Genomic DNA, 22363 nt, shown 5'->3' with positions numbered 1-22363 from the left:
ATTTTTCTAGGAAGACTTAGCCATCAGCCCCCAGAAGCCTGGTTTTGCAAGTAGATGAAGTGCTTGGAGTAGCCCTGGACCTCCATTCTGAGAACAGGATCCAAGCGCTTAATCAAAACTCAGATTGGTTGCTGGGACGCAGAGGCCACATTTATCTGTGTAGGGCTCCTAGTTTGACTATGGGGTTTTTCAGAGAACCTGAATTTCTGTCAATTGAGTTTGTACTATTTTAACTATTTTCTTTTTTCCCCCTTGCCATAGAAGTTCTTTAATCCATTGTCACTTTTTTAAAAAGAATATTTATTTTTGAACAGTTTTATAGTGAGTGAAGAGTGTTTCTTGTTTACCACTGTATCACTTTGAGGCTTCACGTGACCCCACCTGTAGACAGAAGTAAGGTGTAGTTTGCATTGTTAATGCTCAGCTAATGCAGAACTCTGAGTCATAATCATATTTACCTATAAATGGTGACTTGTGTGTCCTCACAGGAATAGAGAAATTCAATGTGAGATTTATTTGTTGGGGCCCAGTAATTCATATTCCTGCTTTATAAGCAAGATGATATTTACATAAAAAATCCCACCTGGTAGTTGCTGTCCTAAGTCTGCGGGGAGTACTTTGAGAAAGGGAAGAGCCTGACACCTTCTGAGTTCTTGCCTAGTGCCACACACTGTGCTGGGGGGTTTGCCTGCTTTCACTTGGGAGCATTGATTGCTCACTCTCTGCAACACAGGAGATAGCCGCCCTTGTAGATGGGGAAGCCAAACTCTGAGAGGTAAGATCATTTACATCCAAGCCCTCCACTACGAAGGGTCTGTCAGCCCCCCAGAGCGTCTGCTCTGTGCACCCTGATACTGTGTGGGTTATGGCTGTCCCAACCCCAGTGCTGGGCAGAGGCCCCTGCCTGCGCCAGAGCTGTTCCTTCTCAGTGTTCTGGGATGGGGATTGCGGGGAGGGGAAAGGAGTGCAGGCCCATAGTCCTCCAAAGACAAGTTCTGAGGACACTAGTGCCTGGGGCCTGGCTCCTTAGCCTCTTCAAGGCTCCCTTCTCTCATCTGTAAAATTAAGGTGATATTGTACATCCTATAGAGTTGTGAGAATTAACTGGTATAGTGGATGTGAAGAGCTTGTTTCAAATATTGTATTGAACATTCATTATTATAATTAGTAGTAGGAAAATAAGAGGAAAAGATTGAGTCAATGAAACCCTGAAGGTTGTTCTGTAAAGAGAGCAGGGATTGGACGATGATTGGTTTTCTTGGCATTTCCTTAGCATGCTGTGTACCGTTGGCACAGTCATCACACAGGAGTCCTGCCCCATCTGGAGAATGCAGATGCAGGTGCAGCAGGCTCTGCTCACCTCAGGCCAGGGAGAAGGTTAATGGGTTTCCCTTGGAAGCTCTCTCCTCTTTGCATTGGTATCTGCTTTTAAAATGAGTGTGATTCTAAAATGCCACTTCATCTTAAGGTTGAAATTAATATAAAACAGTTTTAAGCCCAACAAGTGTTTTGGCCTGAGTTAAGCATCTCCTGCTTGAGTATCATTTGTCATGGTAGAAATGTTCTATTGTGAGACAGGCCAACCCTCAATCACACACTAGAAAAACCGAGTCATTGTTAGGAGAGCCCAGGGAAATGAGAGCATCAATGATGCTCTTGGTTCCCATTTTTCCTTTTACCATTTGGCCATCGTTATATGAAAGTCCCATTTAACACTGTTAAAATGACTGCAAAGAAAACCTCAAAGTTTATAAATTTTTACTCATTGATTCTTTTTTTATTTTTTATTTTTACAGACTGCTTTTTGATTCATTGTACACAAATGGGGTATAACTTTTCGTTTCTGTGGTTGTACACAATGTAGATTCACACCATTCGTGTAATCACACATGTACATAGGGTCATGATGTCTGTCTCATTCCACCATCTTTCATACCCCTACCCCTTCCCCGCTCTCATTTCCCTCTATGTAATCCAAAGTTCCTCCATTCTTCTCTTACCACCCATCCCCATTATGTACTCATTGATTCTTAAATTAAATCCCTGGAGGAGAAGGTAAGAAGTGGCCCCACACAAGGCCTGTAGAAGAGTGGAAAGAGTCCTTGCTCTGGAGTCTTGTGGGTTCAGATTCTAGCTCTGACATGATATGTCCCTTCGAATCTGCTCCTTTGTTTAAAGGAGGAACAATTTTAGCAGGGGAAAGGTTATAGTTATTCTGTCACATGGTTTATCTGCTGTGCACAAAACTGCTCTTTCACTAGGCTCTTCAGAGAAACCTGTTGGTCATTGAATGAGGGCTACAGTACGCATGGCATTTCAGCTTCAAGGTCACCACCTTGGGGAAGGTGCCCCTTACAGTTGGGTGTGATAAGGTACCTGACACTCCTCACGTGTTATATGGGTAGAATCCTAAGTTCATGGGAGTTTTTAATGAGGAACAAGGGAAGACATACAAACTCCCAGCTTTGTATTCATCACATGGTAGGCACCAAGTCATTGAAAGTGACTAGCAATATTATGTGGGCATCGAATTGGAATACTTCAAAAGAAGTAAAAGACACACCTATCTAAGTTTGACTTTGCCCTCGTTTTCAGCCTCCATTTTTATTTTATAATGATTGACTTTTTCTTAATTAACATTCACTTAAAGGCACTTTTTAACTGAGTTCAGCCACATGGGACTGGTGACTTCTTTTCATAAACTCCTTGCAAGTGACTGGGGCGGGGCTTTTGTGGGACCTCAGAGACCAGCAGTGGTGATTGAAGAGAGGTGCCCTTGGCCCAGGCAAATCCCATTTGGGGTCTGGGCACATGTGGTTTTGTTTAACACCATGCTCAGTGACTCAGGGTACCGGTTTGTGACCATCAGGCATTTGCTGTTGATATGCAAGGTCACCACAGTAGGGGTGTTTGTCAACCAAATTAAACTTCCTCTTAATGACCTAAAGTAATTGATTCGGAAGGCCTTTAAATGGGCCAGGGCAATGTGTAAGCAAGCTGAAATCCGGCATTTCTGCACAAATTACCGCATGTTGTTGTTTAGTGTATTTATGTTTTGCCTTTGTTAAGAAGAATGTGGATGGACCGTGGGTTTTTGGAGCAGGCAGTGAGCCTAAGTTTGAATCCCAGCTCTACCATTTGTCTCTGACAGTCTATGGGCCTTTACATCCCCATCAGCAGAATGAGCTCCTGCCTAAAGGGGTGACAGGAATAACATGGCTAAAGTGCCATGCATATTAGTAGGTCCTCAGTGCTGAATATTGTTATATACCAAAGATTTCCAATAGGCCCCTCAAGAAGACAGCATAGTCTTACTAGACTGTGGTGTAACTGTGGTGTAACTATACCTTTTTTCTTCCTGCTAACCTGATTTCTCCATAAACCACTTGCTTATAAAGTTAAACATCTATAGAGAAAATCATGATTTAAAATGGAGCCCATAAACCTCTCTTTACATGTTATTTGATTCTCAGCTGATTTCAAATTTATTTTTAAAGTTGAACATTAAAACTTATGCCCTTTAGACAACAAAAGGAGTAGGTTTTTCTTCGCCCATTGGATTCAGACATTCATGATCCACGTTCAGGCCTTTGAAGATAAAACTTGGGACCACCATCCTATGTTTGTATAGAAACATAGTCATTGGCTTGAGGCCTTTCTTAAACATGATCAACAGTGCTTTAAAGTTTTGTTTGTGGATGGAAGTTACCAGCATCCCATAGAGTGGTTTATATGCCCTGCCTAAAAATACTTCCCTCCATACACATAGTATCTAACAAAAGCTAAAAGGTGTAGATCGGGGCTGCCTACTCCTGAATACTTCCTTAGCCGAATATCTGTTAAACTTTGGGGCCTAGGAGTTAATTGTTTTGAAGATTCAGTGGCAATAAATCTCTATCCTTTCTCTTCAGCATTTGACTACAAATATTTTGTACTGATGGAACGGGTTAAATTATGAAGCTTGATAAGTACATATGCACATTACCCATCCCTAGCTTTAGAAGAGGAAGGAAAAAAAAAGAAAGAAAGAAAGAAAAAGATAGCTATGATTTTTGGAAGTCATCCCAATTTTTAAAAATAAGAGAATTTGGACATTTTGGCATATGGGGTTTTTTAAATGAAATTTCATGGAACTGAAAACAGTCAATTTTAGGTTTCCAAAAATTGTTTTGATTTTCGTTGGTATAAATTTGCTGCACATGGTTTTGGGGAAGTTCTGAGAGATACATTTAGGACTTAGGGGTTGGTTTTTTTTGTTGTTGTTAGATTCATGATTGAGTTTTAAAAGGTGATTTTTCTAAATTCAAAGTATAAATTGGAGGAGACAAGAGTTCATTTATAAGGATCATTCTACATTGCTAAGCAACTGGAGTCAGGGGCCGATTCATTGAACCTCATTTGGGCACCATTTGGACACTGTGTATCTGCACCCACCCACCTCAGAGTGAGAATCTCAAGGCAAGTGACTGACCATTCCATTAGCAGCAGCTGCTGGTGATCAGCACCGTGAGCATCACCTGTGTAGGGTCAGGCTCATTGCACATCAAGGTTGGGCGGTGTTGGAAGAGAGGGAAGATGCCCAGGAGGGGGCCCCAGGCCACCTGCCGTGTGAGGATCAAAGGGTTGAAAGGTCAGAGGGCACAGCTCCCTTAACCATATCTGTCTGTGCAATCATTGCCTCAGATTGTAAATCTTGGCAATTTCATTAAGGCCTCCTGGCTGCTACTGGGGCATTGGAATAATAAAATTTTATATCTGCTGCCTTTCCTGCCTCTGGCTGCCAGGCTGATACATTCTGCACAATATGGGAGCGTCTTACGAAAGCCTTTCCTAGAATGATCGGAGCAGCCATAATGAAACCCTAGTTAGGAATTTGGGGTCCACAGAACCTTATCCCCAGGAATTGTTGTTGTTGTTTTAACAAAACAAAAAGAAGAAGAAGAAGAAGAAGAAGAAGAAGAAGAAGAAGAAGAAGAAGAAGAAGAAGAAGAAAAGACCTACACACCAACTATCTAGCAACCTTTTGGATCCCCAGAGCACTTCTCCTATGAAAAGCAGGTTACCAACATCTTCCCTCTTGCTAAATGCTTCCTCCTCCTCACAGGAAGGAGAGGTGAGCTGTGCCTGTGCCGCTGTTTATTAAACAACCCCACTCTAATGACCGGGGGTCCTTTCTTCTGGGAAGCCCCCAGCATCCAGACAGGTCTTTCTTCCCACTTGGCAGATCTTTTGGGTGTTTTTAGAGACATGTCTCCTGAATATGATTTTCCAAATATTTTTCCTAGATCCTAAAGTTGTTATGGATCTTCAGGGGCCCTTGGCTCCCGGGCAAGACAAATCACAGTAATGGCTGCCCCTTTACTGCCCATATGTTTAAGACCCCCTGTAGTTTGTTTGAAAAGTTAAGAGATTTTCACAGTGAAGGTGCCATTTCTGAAATTTAAAGTGTTCCTTTTCACCGGGAGATAAGTTCACTCTGATTAAGTCCGTAATTCTCACTAAGCCATGTTTATGGAGGCAATAAACAATGTTTCAGCGTGCTTGTTAAATTGGGTCTCCAACCTCTCCACTCTTTAAAAATTGACATTTCAAATAAAAGGCAGGTGGAGATGGGAGTTGGGGTTTGCTGTGCTTAGTGATGGATGAATGATGGCAAGTGGCAGCTGTGTGGGTAGAGGGAGGCCCCATTTTTATTATAGGGTGACCCCAAACCTTTTTGGAACCAGGGAATCTACATCCCCTTACACTCCCAGTGAAGCTCTCAAATTCAAGTCTCATTGTTTCCAAATTGGATGGGTACTATTTTGAACCACTGCCAGACACATTGCGTGCATTTAATTTTCACCAAAAGTCTGTGCTGTGGTAGTGGCCACCCTATTTTATAGATGATGAAATTTAGGCACAGAGAAGTGGCTTATCCAAAATCACACAGCTAACAGTCTAACCAGGACTCATGCCCAGTTATTGTATGCAGTGTTTTAGTGTATGCAAACAAAAAGTATTATACTGGCCCTACTTTGAGGGTCTGCTTGCTATTGCATATTAAGCACTCTGTATTCATAGAGGTGAGAAGAGAAATATGTGACATGGCTTCTGTCCTTAGTATGTGCTCAGCACTATCTCTGTGCTGCTCCACAGAAAAGGAGAAGAGTCCTAGACCCAGGTTACAGCTGTTTTCACCCAAGGACCTGGAGCAAGTTACTTGGCCTCTTACAGCTTCATTTTGTTCTTCTGTAAAATGTAGATAATGATGCCTATTCCTTGAGGTTGCTTTGAAGATATTTTTAAATAATATATTTTAAAATATGGTAGTTTTAAAACTCTATAGTGGTGTTACTGCACAAATGTGAAAATAGTGGATTAAAGCAGTTATTTTAAGGAAAAAGTGGTGCCACATATGAAACCAGAAGAAATATCTCTAAACAGGTTTTAATTGAGGGCCATCCTATCTGTTGTCTGTTGCACTTGGCTTAGGACTCAGAGATGGCCCTCTGAGCAGGAGCAGGAGTAGTTGGAAGGTTTTCTTAAAGAGCGGGTGATGTAGTGGGCTGGAGACAGTCGTGGTGAGCTGCGTCTGGGGCGTGCTTCACGTCTCACCAAGCGCTCGGCCGTCTGGTCCCTCATTTGTGCTTCGCAACACTGGGGAGAAGGATGACGCCTTCTGCATCCTCTTTTACACAAGGGAACACTGAGTCTCCAGCAGTAGGTGGGCAGCTGCAGTTTGAGGCAAAACACTGGCAGAGTCAGAGGCACAAATAGCCTTGCCCTCTGCCCTGGCTGGATGGAGGGGCTGTGTTGGGTTGACTTGTAGAGTGGACCACTGAGAGAACTGGTGGAACCCATCTCATAGAGGGAGGCTTGGCATTGAGGAGCCCCTACCCGATGACCCCATCTAGAGGAAACGCTTGCTCCGGTGTCATCAGTAGTCCTGGAAGTAAGGATATGACCTCTGGTCCACAGAGAGGGAAATTGATGATCCTTACATTTAAAGCTATCTAGTTTGTGAGTGCAAAGCCAGGACACAAACCTTGGGACCTGCTGTCCCTGGACCCAGAACCATCCGGAGGAGGGAATTAGGCAAGCTCTGTGTGTGTGGAGATGCTTTTCTGGGGTCAGGTCTTTTCCACTACCTATATCTGTGCCCATCCTCAGATGTATCTATGCCCTATCCACAAGGAGACTGGGAACCCCTGTGGTTCAAAGATCATGGTTTAATCATCCCTGTGTCCTTAAGAGCCAGCCTAAAGTTGATGTAAATGACTGACTGATACATGAGTGACCAAATGCTGAGTGAATGAATACCTGGTAGTGGCTGCCAAGAAAGGAGATTTTTGGAAAAAAGGCCCTTTGCTGACCTGGCTTGACAATCTCTAGACCTGTTAATGAGTGTCAGTGCTTATTAGCTTGTGAAGAGTGGATGCCGCCTGGCCTGGCCTGGCCTGGGAGGCGTTTACCCTGTTTCCCTCCCCTGCCAAGCTTCTGTTTCTGTTTAAAGCACACTAGGAAATTCCATGGTGTTTTCAGCTCTCCTCTGAACTGTTGGGCTTAGATTTTAATTTTGTGGGGCAGGAAGGAGCAAATCAGTGACTCCTGGCTCCAAAGAAAAGCCACTACGTTTATCAACCGCTTGGCAGCTTAGTGACCTTTGGGGCCGGAGGCAGGGAAGGAAAATGTCACTCTTCATCTGTATGTACCCTAGATTTCAGGAGGGAATAAAGAGTTTAGAGTCCCTGAATGTGTGCCTTTCCCCTTCCCATCCTTTCCACTTTTCCTTCTGATTTCTCTTTCCTTTCCTTCTAGGAGGCCACCAGCTCCCCAAGCTGTTCTTTGTTATGTGCTCATATGTATGCGCATGCATTTGAGCACATTTCACATGTACCCTAGAATGGAAGGAACACTGGCTCTTGGAACTGGATTCAAATCCTTTCTCTGACACAATCTAACAGCATGGGCAAATTATTTAATTTCTTTAGCCTCAGTTTTCTCATCCATCAAATGGGTATGATATTCAGAAGGAGACCCTCTCTTCTTTGGGAATTGTAAGGAGTGTAGGCCAGACATCGAAGTACTACAGGACTTGATTCATCTGTGTGTGCCCAAAAGAGGCCTGTTACAGTTGCAGATTGAAATAGTACAAATATGTGGTGCATTGGGAAGTACAGAGGCATTGCTATCCAGCTGAGTCAGTGCTTAGTTCCACTGCTTCTTTAGCCACATGACTTTAGTCAGGCTGTTGCCTCCCTGACCCTCGGTATCCCTCTTTCTCTATGGGGGTGCTGTGAGAATTAGGATAACTGATTCATTAATAGTGGGGCTGTGAGAGGAACGCAGCAACTAGTGGCTATTATGTTGTAGCCATGAGCTGTCAGTAAGAGGTGGGTGCGAGTATGGAACACAACTTCTGGCAAGGGCAGGTCCCTTGCAAAGTCAGCTGTGGCTTGGACTGTTCTGTGACCATAGGAGTAGACTTTGCAGAAAATCAACTGCATGAAACCCAGCAGTTGTCATTCAGTATAGAGTTTTATTAATAAACTATTAAGATGTAGCTTTTGGTTTAATTGCAACTGCATTTCCTGCTTTTCAAAAAAAAAAGCTGCCAAAGTCATACTTGGGAGGATGTCAGACATGGTGTCAGGAGCCACGTAATTTATGCCTCTCTCAGAGGAATGAACTTATTATTCCCCCCAGTGCTGGGGGTAGAATCCAGGGCCTCGCACATGCTAGGCAAGCACTCTGCCACTGAGCTACATACAGACTCAGGCAGCCTGACCTCAGAGAATTTGCTTATATGAGACATACCAGGAAAGGAACAAAAGGTTGATGGTAATCTACATTTTAATAGCAAATATTATAAAAGTACAGTCTCGTTAGCTTCTAATTTTGCTCTCAAAGTCAGTTGTTTGAATTCTTCATCTCAGAACCCTATTCACTTTATTGACATAACCATCTAATTACAAACATGGTAACTTGCTTTTAATAGCCCAACATTTATTGATTACTTAGTGCAATCAGGTATTGTGCTAAATTCCTCATACATATCACTTCACTAAATCCTCATAGCACAACTGTGCAGCACTGTCCCCATTTCATAGATAAGAAAACTGAGGCTTAGAAGGAAAGAACTTGCTGGAGGTTACACAGTGCAGAGGCAAGGCTTGAATCTGACAGCTTCGTTCTAGAACTCATGGTCTTAATCACCATGTGAATGCCTATCTTACTTTCTGTGTCCACTGTGAATTAATTCTACAGTAATTAATCATGATAATTTTACATCATTGTTATCATTGCCATCATTATTGTTATTCCCCTCACACTTCCTTGAACAGATTCCAATTTGCTTACGTTGGTCTTACGTTGACCGTCTGGGCTTAAGTTGACATCTGCTGCAAGGCCGGCCTCCCAGTGGAGGGGATCCAGCCCGTCATTTCACTCATTCTCCAGCTAATGAGCATGTGGCTTGCATCAGGCTCTGTGCTGGGCACTGGAGACAAGTAGGATATGACTTTGTCCTGGAGGGGTTCCTGGTGTAAGGCCACAGAATAAGTTCACTGGGTTCTGGCTCCTCACTGACCCCAAAACCTTTACCCTAGTTGAGAAGCCCTGCCCTCAGCTGCACAGTCTGTGAGAGCAGGCAGAGGTAGGAGCCGTGCTGAGGATGGCAGCCAGGGCCTCGCACACACTGGGCTTCCCAGCCAGGAACTCCTGGGAGCTCCTGCATCAAATTACCGGGGCCAACGCTTGCCCTTTATTCTATGGCCTGACTCAGAGTCCTGCCTTTCGTCACTAGCTGTCAAATCCCTTCTCTTGATAGGCAAAGTCATCCTCACCTATGTGCAGGCCGGCATGGTTTAAATGAATGTAGCCAACGTTATTTAATATTTTAGGGAAGAAACATCATTGTTTTCACACAATGAACTCTAGAAAGTAAGATTGTATAAAATCATCTTGGCTTTAGGGGACACCAGAAGTAGAGTTATCCTCATACAGACCCCACCTTGAGTAAGGAAGAATATCAGGAACTCTAGAGACATTGGATTTTTATGTTTGTCCTAAGAAGGTATAAAATGAAAATAGTTTTTTAACAGTCCTGAGCTAGACAAGGAAGTGGGTAGAGAGCCAAACGTCCACAAATCAGATGCACTTCGGGTGATGTCCCTGGGGAGAGTTGCTTTGTCATTCACCTTCATCCATGCTTTCTTTATGTTTTCAGGTCTGTTGTGATTTTGTTCAGTGTTCTGGACATAGTACTAATGTGTTTATCAGCTTCATTGAGGTGGATTTAAGCACAATAGACCATTCATTTGAAGTGAATGAGCAAATGAATTTTGACAGTTATAATTCTCATGAAACTACCACCACAATAAATATATAGAATATTCCTGTCACCCCAAAAGATCACTTGTTTTTTGTTTTTTGTTTTTTTTTTTTTTTCTTTACATAGACACTAACTTTGCACTTCCCATGTGCCCGGCACTACTATAAGTACTTAAAAAATTTACCTGTAAGGTAGGTTCTGTTATCTCAGTCGACAGAAGAGGAAACTGAGGCATGGTAAGATTAAGTGACCTGCCCAAGTTTGTATTGCTGGTAAAGGGTGGAGATTAATTAGAACTCAGACTAGCTTCTGGGTCCATGCTGTTTTCCTCTGGTTCTGCTCCCTCTCATTCATTCATTCATGCATTCATTCATGAATTGCTTCCGCTGAGCCAAATATTGGGGTAGAAGCTGAATGTACAGAGATCTAGCTCCTTGATCCCAAGAAGCCCAAAGACTACAAAAGAAACCAAGTACTCACACAAGTAACTCCAGACCCACAAGTTTTACCCACAAGTTTTTAGGTGAGCCACAGCTAAGCTCTAGGGACCATCAGAGGAAAGGAGGCAGACAGGGAGGGAGCCGCTGTTCACTTAGTACCTGTTATGGGTGTTCTGGGACAAGTGCTGAATTCTTTTTTGCGGGGGTGGGGGATACTGGGAATTGAACTCAAGGGCACTTAGTCACTGAACCACATCCCCAGCCCTTTTTTGTATTTTATTTAGGGTCTCACTGAGTTGCTTGGAGCCTCGCTAAGTTGCTGAGGCTGGCTTTGAACTCACAATCCTCCTGCCTCAGCTTCCCGAGCCTCTGAGATTACAGGCGTGTGCCACTCCCCTCATGCTGAATCTTTTAAGTACATTAGCTTCTCTAAACCTCACAACAACCCTGTGAGGTAGGGTCGATAATTGATCCCCATTTCATGGATGAAAACCTGAAAGGTGTGTGAGGTCGAGTACACTGCATGAGACTCCCGCTGGGTGAGGGCAAGCCGGAGGCAACCCCTAACTCGTAACCAGTGTCCTCTCAGCTGCAGCGGAGCACCTCTCATACTTTGCATTTTGCCTTCCCTGGCCCCAAAGATAGGGGTCAAACTAAGACCAGGCGACAAAGCTTACAGGGCAAGACATTTTTGATGAACAATATTGATGGGAAGATGCCATTTTTGTGTGTTTCTCTGTGTAAGAAATGCCATTTGGAAACCCGGTGTGCATGTCAGTATTTTTTTTTCCTTCATTCTGAGAAAAAGCTTATAGAGCCTGGTGGGGGAAGGGTTTGCAGCTGGCAGGAGCTTTGGCATATGTTGTAACTAAAAAGAGAGGGAATGTGTTGGTGGGACAAGCTACCGGAGAGCTGTCTCGGTGTGCTGCGGTACTAGTAAGTGTTTTAATTGGGTAGGATTTTTGGAGGACTATTTTGACATCTGCTCGTGTCTTTGCTGATTTTTCTTCACTTAGAGTAGGAAACACAAGCTGTGGATAAAATGACTTTAAAATAATTGGAAGTAAAGATATCTCTCTCAAAGTCGAATTTGAGAGGGACACTTTTTAAGAAGTGGAAACTAAATTCCACTTCTAGGAATCCATCCTGAAGTACAAAGCTTTATGCCTACAGATTTCATGACAATATTATATAGAATCTTTAAAGCTGGAAATAACATTCAACCAAAGGGGCTTGGCTGAGTTTGTCTTCATGCAGTGGAGCGCCCTGTAGCAATTAGTAATGATCTCCATAAAGCTTTGAATGGAGTGGAGCATTGCTTATACTGCAATCAGTGAGAAAATCAGAAGGAGCAATAAGAATGATTCCAACTTGTGTTTTTAAAGGCAGGGAGGGAGGAGCGTGAGAGAAAATACGCTATTGTCTCCAATCGAAGGGACTAGGGGAATAGTAATTTTTTAAATCATCTTTCCCTCCCCCTGCCCCCACCTCCTTCCTTCCTTTCTTTCTTTTGCAGTACTGGGGTTGGAACCCAGGGCTTAGCAAATGCTCCACAAAGCACTCTACCCTTGAGCTACATCCCCAGCCCTTTTTAAAATTGTATTTTGAGATAGGGTCTTGCTAAGTTGCCCAGGCTGGCTTTGAACTTGTGTTCCTCCTGCCTCAAGCCTCCCGAGAAGCTGGAACTGCAGGTGTGTACCATAGCACCCAGCATGTCTTTCCTTTTTTTGCAGTAGGTTTGTGTGATGTTTCTGATACAAAAGGCAGGTGTGATTTTGCAGAAGAGACACCAGGTCTTGAGAGTGTTCATATAACTGCATGCACCTCACAGCTACTCATTCTGAAGCCCAAGCAAAGGATTTAGGATCTCTTTAGGGAGGGGTAAGCTTTAGAATCAGACTGTGTTCGAAGCCAGCTCTGCTGCTATTCACTATGTGGCTTTGGGCAATTTGCTTGCCTCTCTGAGCCGCCAGTTCCTCACCTTTACCAGGAACACGGTAGTATCTCCCTCACAGCACGGTTTAGATGAAATGCGCTGGTACCCAGTAGTCATCCAGCTTCCTTCTCCTCCAGTGCTCCCCTCCCCACAGTCCCAGTGAGTTTTTCTTGCTTTTCTTCCTTCTCCTTGTTGCCTTGAGTCTTTCAGGGACAGGGCACCATCCAGCCAAACTGGCCTCTGATTCTTTCCTTGGGAACACTGAGCTTCAGGAAGGCCCTTGAACCCATGCCAGCCCCTTTGGAGAGGCCTTGCCACCAAGAGGGCAGCATTGTCCTGCAAGAGGAAACTGTGCCACTGCAGCTCCTGCCTGGAGCCTGGTGCTAGGGGCATTTTGGTTACTAAGGGGACCTTGGCCCGCTAAATCTGAAAAAAGGGCCAGGTTTTTTCCTCTTCTTTAGCCTGCTGCCATTGTTGAAAAAGTAAACACTCCACACAGCTTAGCCGGCAAGTCCTCCAGCCAGGAGTGGGTGGGAAGAAATCAAAAGCCTGCCCCAGCCTAGCCGTGGAGAGTCCACAAGGGCTGATCTGTGCTCCAGGGGCCTCTCTGGGGACAGAGAAACAAGACCCAATTCTGGTCCAGAATCAACATCCATTCACAAGGCCTTTCAGCCCCTGCTGCTTCTCTCCAGTGGTCACTGCCTCCTGCCCCCTTCTGTGTGGGACTGTTTGGGAGGTCAGATGAGGCAAATAGGTGATGCCAGGTGCTTGGGCACCCTTTTAGTCCTCGAGGTCTGGCGTCCTCTACTGCCTCTGATTCTGTTCCTGCAGCCTTCAAAGTGAGAGGCAAGTAGTTACCACCAAGAGGCCAGAGCATTTTTGCCCTTAGGCTTTCACCACTTCAGCTCTTCTGACTGTCTGTAGCTATCATGTGTGTTAAGTAACAATAAGAGCCACTAAATGGTAAGCCATACTGTGGCTTGGCACTGCGGCCCTGTCCTCACAGCAGCCCAGAGGAATGTGAGGGAAGGAGGGCAGTCACCACAACTCTTCCAGCTTCTCAGATGAAGAAGCCAGTTAGCAGCACACAGCCTTGGGCAAGTTGTTGCACTTCCTGGAGCCTCAGTTTCCCATCTTGGAACTGGGAATGGTGATATCTCACCACCCGCTTTACTGGTAGAAATGAGAACATTGTGCAATGATCCTTCATAAGCTCCGAAATGTAACCCAGTGGAAAAAATGGTTGTTCATGCTGTGTAACTTCCTACTGGCACACTGTGAGGCCTTCAACCCTCTGGGTTGCTGGCAGAGTAAGGCAGCTAAGGAATGGTGGACAGCTCACTGAGTCTTGATGTTCTCCTCCGTGAAATAGGGATTATACTTTATAAGACAAAAGTGCTATAGAACATTCAGTGTTTATATTACTATCAACCCCTTCACTATTTGCTGATAACTGTTGACCTGAGGCAGCAGTTAATATGCATATTGGGGTTTGGCCGGGAGAATAAACAGGTAGGTGATTGTGGCTATCCTCTGTGGATCTCATGGTAAGGACTTGGCAGGTGTTTCCAGGTTGATCGATGGGTTCGTGGACTGGCCCCAGTGGCCCAGAGGAGTCAGTCAATAACACAAGGAGTTAGAGGCTCTGGTCATAAGTGAAAGGGTTGCCTGGGAGTTTATTTTCAACCTGAGAAGTCTTCTGACCAGCATGGTTCCACCTCCTGCTGGGAAGAATCTCAAAATATTTATTTAGGTACCAAGTGGTATCCTAGGGATTAGAGTTTAAATATCAGCCAACATGAGCACTTACCAAGCGTGGATCACTTCGTCAGCCACTGAAGCAGGCTTAACAGATGAGCCCAGCAGGGGGAGGTAGGCAAAGGGGTGCTGGGGTTCCAGTGAGAGAGCTGACCTCAGTCTTACTGAGGGTGTCTGGTGACAAGGGGGTAGATATGCCGTGCAGAGAACATGGGCCGTAGAGGTACCCAGTGCTGTTCTACCTTTTGCCACTTATCTCACTTATCTGAACTTTTCCTCAAGTTATGAACAATAACAATCCACTTGCAGAGTCTAATAAGTATTAATTGTACATTTTAATTGGCCATTTCCAGAGCATTAGCAAATGGACTTTCACACCATCAGACATCTGGGTCTGGTGCCAGCCCATTTAAGTGCTCTAGGTGAATTAGATATGTTCCCCACCTCCACCCCAGCCAGGGCCTCTGCAGGCACATGTTGGCACCTTCAATTCAGGCCTTGCTGGCCAGGCCTCCTGGGCAGTGCATCCCTGCACATTCGTGTGTGGTGCACTCAAAGAGGAATTAATAATGAAATCAATCCCTTACATGTAGGGTTACTGTATGTTCCATCTTCTTCCTGTGACCCTGGTGTGATATGCTGTCTTTTACATCCACAAATGTCCCAGTTTGAATGACAACTAATAGTCTTTCTACGTAGGGCAAAATAAAATAGTGTTCTGAAGTTTCAAACCTGTGAGCAGCAAGTTTGATATATGATGGGGAGGAGGACTGAATGGTGGTAGGCAGGCAGGAGAAAGATGAAAATGGATTCTAACAGTGGTTTAACAGTGGGATTGAACAATAAAAACTCAGACCCCACAATGTCTTGATGTCACAGATTATGAGTAGTTGCTGCTAGATGAGGGACTCTGTATCATCCCTTCATCCCCCTCCCCTCACCAAGTACCTCTTCTAGAAGACCTGAGTCTCCCTCATCGTTCCTACGATACCACTAAAAGAGTGACTTGTGGTCAAAGCCATTAGTAACTGGGTTTCTATGGAAAATGGAATCAGATTGAAAGTGTGATCTTCCGACTTCATGTTCAAGAGAAACATGAACATGTTCTACTAGGTCACATGCCATCTTCCATGCCCAAGAATGATGAGATCTAAAGGAGAGACGGGCAGGTCACTTTGCGTAAATGAGCGGAATGGATTGAGTATGACTCTCTGTATGTCTGCATTCCTGGGGCCAGAGCTTTAGACCTTCAGCTTGTGTTTTAAAAAGTGCACTCGTGCACATGCGTGTGCACAAAGAAAACATTGATAGGGTATAATCTTTCCCTTCCTAGCTATGAGATCTGGGGCGTGTTAGTTAGCCTGAGTGAAACTCGCTTCATTCCTGGGACTGGGGTGACATGCAAGCTCAAGAGTTTTTGTGGGAGTTAAATGAACAACAAATGTGAACCACCTAGCATTGAGCTGCCAGAGGGTAAGCTTTGGTCAAATGTCACTTTCTTCCCTATTCCCCTCCCTGGAGAGGGCGAAGGGGAAATATCTATGTCCTGGTGGCATTTCAATGACTCTCTCTTCTGGATTTTGTTTACTTGCAGAAGGTCAGAAACATGGCCCTGGATGATGTCGTGATCCTGAATGTGGATACCAACACCCTGGAAACCCCCTTTGATGACCTCCAGAGCCTTCCAAATGATGTGGTGGGTAATGAGCTCTTGTGGTCTGACTCCTGCTTGCTTGTGCCATGGAAATGAACATGACTTAGAGTGTAGGGGAGGAGAGAAGACAGCTTTGGTTTTCCTGTGGCTAAGAACTGTGGTTTACTTCTCTGTATTCTCTGGAACAGTGTAGAAAGTTGTGAGATGGTTTATGCTTTGAGTCTCGTTTTACTCTGAGTACTTTCATCTGAAAGTCTGTGAAGTGATTTCAGAGTCTTAGTAGCTTCTCTTCTTTGGGAACCTAGGAAGGGGAGATGCCACCCTTCCCTAGCATCATCATCTCTAGAGAGCAGGGTAGCATCCTGAGTGACACCCAGACAGTGGGTAGGAGGGTTTTCAGCATGAGCAGTGTGCAGTAATTCAAACCTACATTTTTCCTGGACTATAGCTAAGCATAGCCACTTCCCCCCATAGCAGGTATCACTGTATCAGTGCTCTGAATGTGGCTACGTGTCCCCTAGATCTCTTACCTCAGACCTAGACAGAATGTAGATTCTGTAGAACTGAAGGTGACTGACTGCCATGTTTACCAGTTGACATCTGGCCATACCGTACCTTAAGTTCTTGTATCCTGTGGCAGCTGTGAAAGTTGACTTGTCTCCACCATAGTCTACCCGAAGGAGGATCAGGCCTCATAGGCAAGGGTGGTCTTGTTGTTCCTGGTCTTCCTTCTGTGGTTCCCACGTGCCAGAATATCCATACATTCTTCTGGCTTCCAGACTGAAAGAAGCCCATGTTGCTGGCCCTGTGCAGCAGATCAGGCTAGGTTTGTGTCTGGTAGGGTGAGTGTTTGACATGGGCAGTGATGCTCCATCTGTCAGGAGCCCTTACTGCACTGTGCTTTTCTGAAGGGATTACTGTGAGTTAATGAATGACTTATAACTTGTAAGTTTGAATTTCAAACTTCTCTACTTTTACTTTCCAGTGAGATTTGGGATGGGATGTTATTTGTGTGCTATAAAAGATGTTTCCTTTGCAACATCAGTGAACAATGGCTACTATTATTGACCTATTGCTCACTAAGTGCTATGCTAAGTCCTTGTCATTGACCTCTCTTTTCCTCTGTGCACCTCTCTGAGGAAGGTCTCTTCCCCACTCCCACTAAACCCACAGAGCTGGCGGGAAGTGGAGCCAATATGTGAGCCCAGCTCTTGAGGGCATGGAACCTACCCTGTTCCCTTTCCCTGGTCAAACTCCTCTGTATGCTATGGCTATCTCAGGCAGGGACTTTGCAACTGCCAAGTGAATGTGGGAAGTGACTGTGAGGCATATCAGCTGCAAAAAATGACCAAGGGCTCTGCACAGAACAGGATGAGTGACTGTCAGCTCAGAACCTGTGCAGTGCTCCAACTGACCCCATCTGCACTACTCTGACTCTGCACAGGCAAAAAGGAGGCAGACTCCACAGAGTACATTCCAGTGAGGGGAAGCAGACATGTAAATTATATGTACATCACAGTGTGGCACAACAGGGACCACAGGAAAATGGAAACCAGACATGGAAAGGCTCAGGGGAGAAAGTAACAAAATTTGGGAGCGTTTAATGGAGTCCTCCCAAAGATGGCAGATTCCAAGTTTCCTTTTCAATGATCATTGAGGCTGTCTCAGGGAAGCAGAGGAACTCAAGTTATTTTCTCTCTCAGCACTTCAGTTTCCACTCTACAGGAGAGGTGCCAAGAGTGCTCTGAGGATTGTTGTGTTAAAAATAATGTTTGCCCATCACTTAGTACAGTGCTCATATGTTGTCAGTGGTCGATAAATGGTACCTGCATTTTTAAATAAAATAGTCATTGATAATTACAAGCAAGTTGGGAGACCACTAATACCCTCTAGTTCGTGACAGTCTGTGCCTCGGCACATGGGTCTTCCTATCTTCAAGCTGGTTTGAAGGGGAGTTGAGAATATTTTACAGCAGTGGTTCCCAGCACATGGTTTGTGGGAATGTGGTCCATAAGGCACCTACTATTTCAGTGGAATTCATAAGTTCGATTCTAGAATGCTACATGAACTTTACAAGAGGAGAGATCCTATCTCATCTTTGACACAAGACCTGGTACTTTCAGCATATTAGCGTGTCCACAGTTGACCTTACAATCTCACCTTTTGCCAGAGCTGCCAAAAGATTGAACTTAAATTTTTTGCCAGTTTACGTCTTCTTTCCCAACCCTCCTAAATGTCACCTGATGCACCCTCTTTCTTCTCTCCTGCACTATTGCCAGCAGTCTACAAACTGGTTCATCTAATCCCACTCTCCTCCCTTCAGTCCTTCCAGGTGTGCCAGAGTGACCTTTCTAAAATCAAAAATTAAACTATATATCCCTCCCACTTGAAACTACTCCATTAATGAACATAATCTGAAAAAACTTCTAAAGACAAAATATCCTCCCATAACTTCCCATTGCCTGCAGATTCAAGGCAATTTTGCTTTGTTTGCTTTGGAATCAAACAGACCTATGTTTAAATCCTGGCCATGTGATTTGGGGCAAAATTACTGAAGCTCCCTGAGCCTTCATTTCTTCATTAGGTTGTTTTAAGAATTCAATGTATATAATCAAAATCTCCATCCTGTGATCACTCTAGGTGGTGGTTAACAAGAAAGTACAAGTTGGGAATGATGATGAGCCCAGCATTTAAAGCCCTGCTTCATGATATAATGTCCCTGGGGTTTCTATTTGATTGTTTTTTCATAGCTTTAGCTCTCTCCCCTCCTTCTTCTAACTCTATGTTAGTAGTTCTCCCAAACTTATGTGTTGTTCCATTGCTTCATACTTTGCATACAGTTTCTTTTGTTCAAAATATCCTGTCCCAACCTTTAATCTCTTACTCATTCTGCAAGACCTTCTCTAAACATTATGCTAAAAACTTACCTTGACCTCTGCAAGTGATTTGACCATATCTTTTGACAAAACCCTTTGTATAGCTTGTGTAATTGCACTGATCTATTACCCATTTCTGGTTTTCCCTTTGAATTGTCATTTTTTGAGAACCCAGACCAATCCTTGTTTCCCAAAGATCTAGCAACCACTAAATAGATAGATGGAAGGATGGAAAGCACATATGGGTTGGGTTATTTTGGTAGATGAAATCTTGCAAAACATGGCATCTATGCTGGAAATTTTATTAAAAGAGGTCTTGGTTCTGCTTCTAGCCATGATATAACAATTGGAAATGGATTAATCTTAGTATCATTAACTATTAAAATTCTGGACAGACAGATTGGATAACAGGCCATTCAGAGCTGTGATCCCAGAATGAGAGGAAACAAGTGATGTGAGGCTTATCATTCCTCTGGCTTTCTGCCTTGAGGCATTTTCCAGATGCCTGGTACCAGAAAGCAGGGGAGGGATCCCCAGCAAAGTACAACACTCTTGCTGAGTTAAAAGGTTAAAGATCTGAGTTTGTGAGTAAGAGTACTAGACAGGAGGGAGCAACATCGCAAAAAAAGTTTCAGAAATCTGAATTGACTGATATGCTGAAGACTAATCTCCCCATGTGGAGAGTGAAACTCCTAATAGGAATCTACACAATGAACTATTCCCAGAGTTCATACAAGCCTAGGAATCATTCAGATTCAGACCAGTCAGAGTAAAGAGACCTGGTTGATCAATGAAGATAAGCACTAGAGACCCACTATGACTTGGTAGTAGGTCTAAATTAACTCTAGAGTAAACATTGTTTTATCTCTGCCCAAACAATACATAAAATCAAGACTCAAAAACCTGAAGAGAGGGCTTTAGGAGTACTGGTAATATGCTGGCTTTTGAACTGAGTGCCTGTTACGTGGGGAAGAATTCAAGCTGGACATAATTTTTTAAATTATGGTGAGTTATTTTTTATGTTGTTCTGTTAAACTTCAATAAAAAGTTTTAAGTAATCCCAATGACTTAAGGGTCTGAGACAGGAGGATCACAAGATCAAGGCCAGCCTCAACAACTTTGCAGGTCCTAAGCAACTTAGCTAGATCCTGTTTCAAAATAAAAAATAAAAAGTTCTGGGGATGTGAATCAATGGCAAAGCACCCCTCGATTCAATCACCAGACCCAAAAAAAAAAAAAAAAAAAGTTTGAAACACGTCCGTTTCTAAAGTCTTGAAGGAATCAACCTAATGTGCAAGAAAATTTAACTGCTTGTCAAAACAAACTTCAATCCCTTTTAAAAGAAGACAACAAACCCAGCACTCAGCTCATGACATTATGAGTACCTACCATCCTATTTTAAAAGTACAACACATGTTGAGAGTCAGGAATGTAACAAGAAAAATTAGTCAATATAAGCAGACCCAAAAATGACAGATATGGTAGAATCAGCAGACAAGGAACTTGAAACAGGTAGTATAAAGATTGTAAATATGTCCTTGGATTTAAAGAAAGACTTCAACTAAATGAGAGAAATACAAGATATATAAAGAATAAAATGGAACATCTAAAGGGAAAAATATAATACCCCAAATAAAAAGAAAATCACTTCTGGAATTAGGAGGCAATGAGACACTTCAGAATAAAAGAAAAATGAACTTGAAGACATAGCAATAAAAACTGTCTAGTATGAAGCTGAGAAAGAAAGAAGACTGAAAAAAATGAACAGAACCTCAGTGACCCATATCACAGTCTCAAGAGGACTAACATGCATGTAATTGGAGTCCCAGCAGATGAGGAAGGTGAATTTTTAAATTTTTTGATGAAAATAATAAACTCAAAGTTCTAAGAAGCTCAATGAACCTCAAGCATAAGGAACTCAAAAAAAATTAAATAAAGACCACACAAAGGTACATCATAATTACTCAAAACCAGTGATGAAAAGTTTAAAATTATCTAGAGAAAAAATATTAGAGAAATAAGTAATCACAGCAGACTTCTTGTCTAAAACTATGTACATCAGAAGATAATGGAATGATACTTAAGTGATGGTAGAAAATTTTGGTCAACCTAGAACTCTGTGTACAGTGAAAATATACTTCAAAAGGAAAGCCAAATTAAGACTTTTTTCAGACAAATAAAAAGTGAGAGAAATAATTGTCAGCATACCTGAGCTATAAGAAATATCAAAGGAAGTTCTTCAGGTGGGAAAAAAAAAATTGATACCACAGAGAAACTTAAATGATAAGAGTGAAAAGAACAAGAAATATGTAGCTAAATATGAGAAAATTACTGTCTCATTTTTAATTTCTATAGAAGATAGGTGAATATTTAAAGGAAAAATAATACTGATGAGCTGGTCAGAGTGGCACACACCTGTAATCCCAGCAGCTAGGGAGGCTGAGGCAGGAGGATCGCAGGTTTGAAGCCAGTCTTAGCAACTTAGCAAGACTGTAAACAACCTAGTGAGACCCTGTCTCAAAATTTTCAAAGGACTGGGGATATGGCTTAGTGGTTAAGTGCTCCTAGGTTCAATCCAGTATATAGTAGTAATAATAATAATAATACTGATGTATTATGTGTTCTTTCATAAATAGAAGTAAAATATATGACAACAGTAGTACAAAGGAGAGGGTGGGGTGGAGAACAGAATTATGCTGTTTAATTAAAAGTCCTTACATTATATATAAACTAGTATAATATTGAAAACTTTTTTTTTTTTTTTTTTTGAGAACTGGGGTTGAATCCAGGGCACTTTATCGGTAAACCTCATTTTTTAATTTTGAGACAGGTTGCCCAGACTGGCTTCAAATTTGTGATTTTCTGCCTCAATCACCCTAGTAACTGGCATTATAGACATGTGCCACTGCACCCAGTTGAAGGTACACTGTATTGTTAAAAATATATATTATTAATCTTAGAGAAACCACTAAGAAAAAAGTGGGATATATGTGTCTGTGTTATGTCTTCATATATGTAATAAGCTGCTTTTGAAGGTCCAAAGAATTTCTTGTAGAAAAAAATAAGGGAACCAAACACAAGTAAAACATATAGAAAAGTTAGCAAGATGATAGATTTTTTTATCTCTCGATTATTACATTTAGTATACATCATCTAAATACTCTAATTAAAGAGGTTTTTAAAAAGCAAAGACCCAATGCTGTCTATTGGAATTCTACTTCAAATATAAAAATTCAGATAGATGAATCTGAATCACTAATCAAGAGAGTTGGTAGAGAGAAGAGACAAAGCTTCCTCCTAGAAAAAGTTAAATATCTATAAATTCTCTTCTTTCCAGGAGAGAACTTACACTTGGATGTGGACTGGACTTATTGTTTTACTTAT

At 42.9% G+C, this 22363-nt stretch overlaps 1 protein-coding gene and 1 long non-coding RNA gene across 19 annotated transcripts in view; one reads left to right on the top strand and one right to left on the bottom strand.

The window, feature by feature from the left end:
- The window catches only part of LOC306645778, a 548414-nt gene that overhangs the window by 261669 nt on the left and 264382 nt on the right, over positions 1–22363 (bottom strand). The gene's annotated exons all lie outside the window — the stretch shown is intronic.
- Positions 1–22363, top strand: part of DENND1A (DENN domain containing 1A) — a 512257-nt gene that overhangs the window by 318988 nt on the left and 170906 nt on the right. For all 18 annotated transcript variants that reach the window (XM_079113744.1, XM_079113747.1, XM_079113755.1 and 15 more), the window contains one exon: positions 16044–16145. In XM_079113744.1, coding sequence (XP_078969870.1) covers positions 16044–16145 — 102 coding nt within the window. The remainder of the gene's footprint in view (positions 1–16043; positions 16146–22363) is intronic.

This window comes from Sciurus vulgaris, assembly GCF_902686455.1.
Source record: "Sciurus vulgaris genome assembly, chromosome: 15".
Lineage (NCBI taxonomy): Eukaryota > Metazoa > Chordata > Mammalia > Rodentia > Sciuridae > Sciurus > Sciurus vulgaris.
The sequence above is the reverse complement of the archived record's forward strand: the minus strand, read 5'-3'. Positions and strand labels throughout refer to the sequence as shown.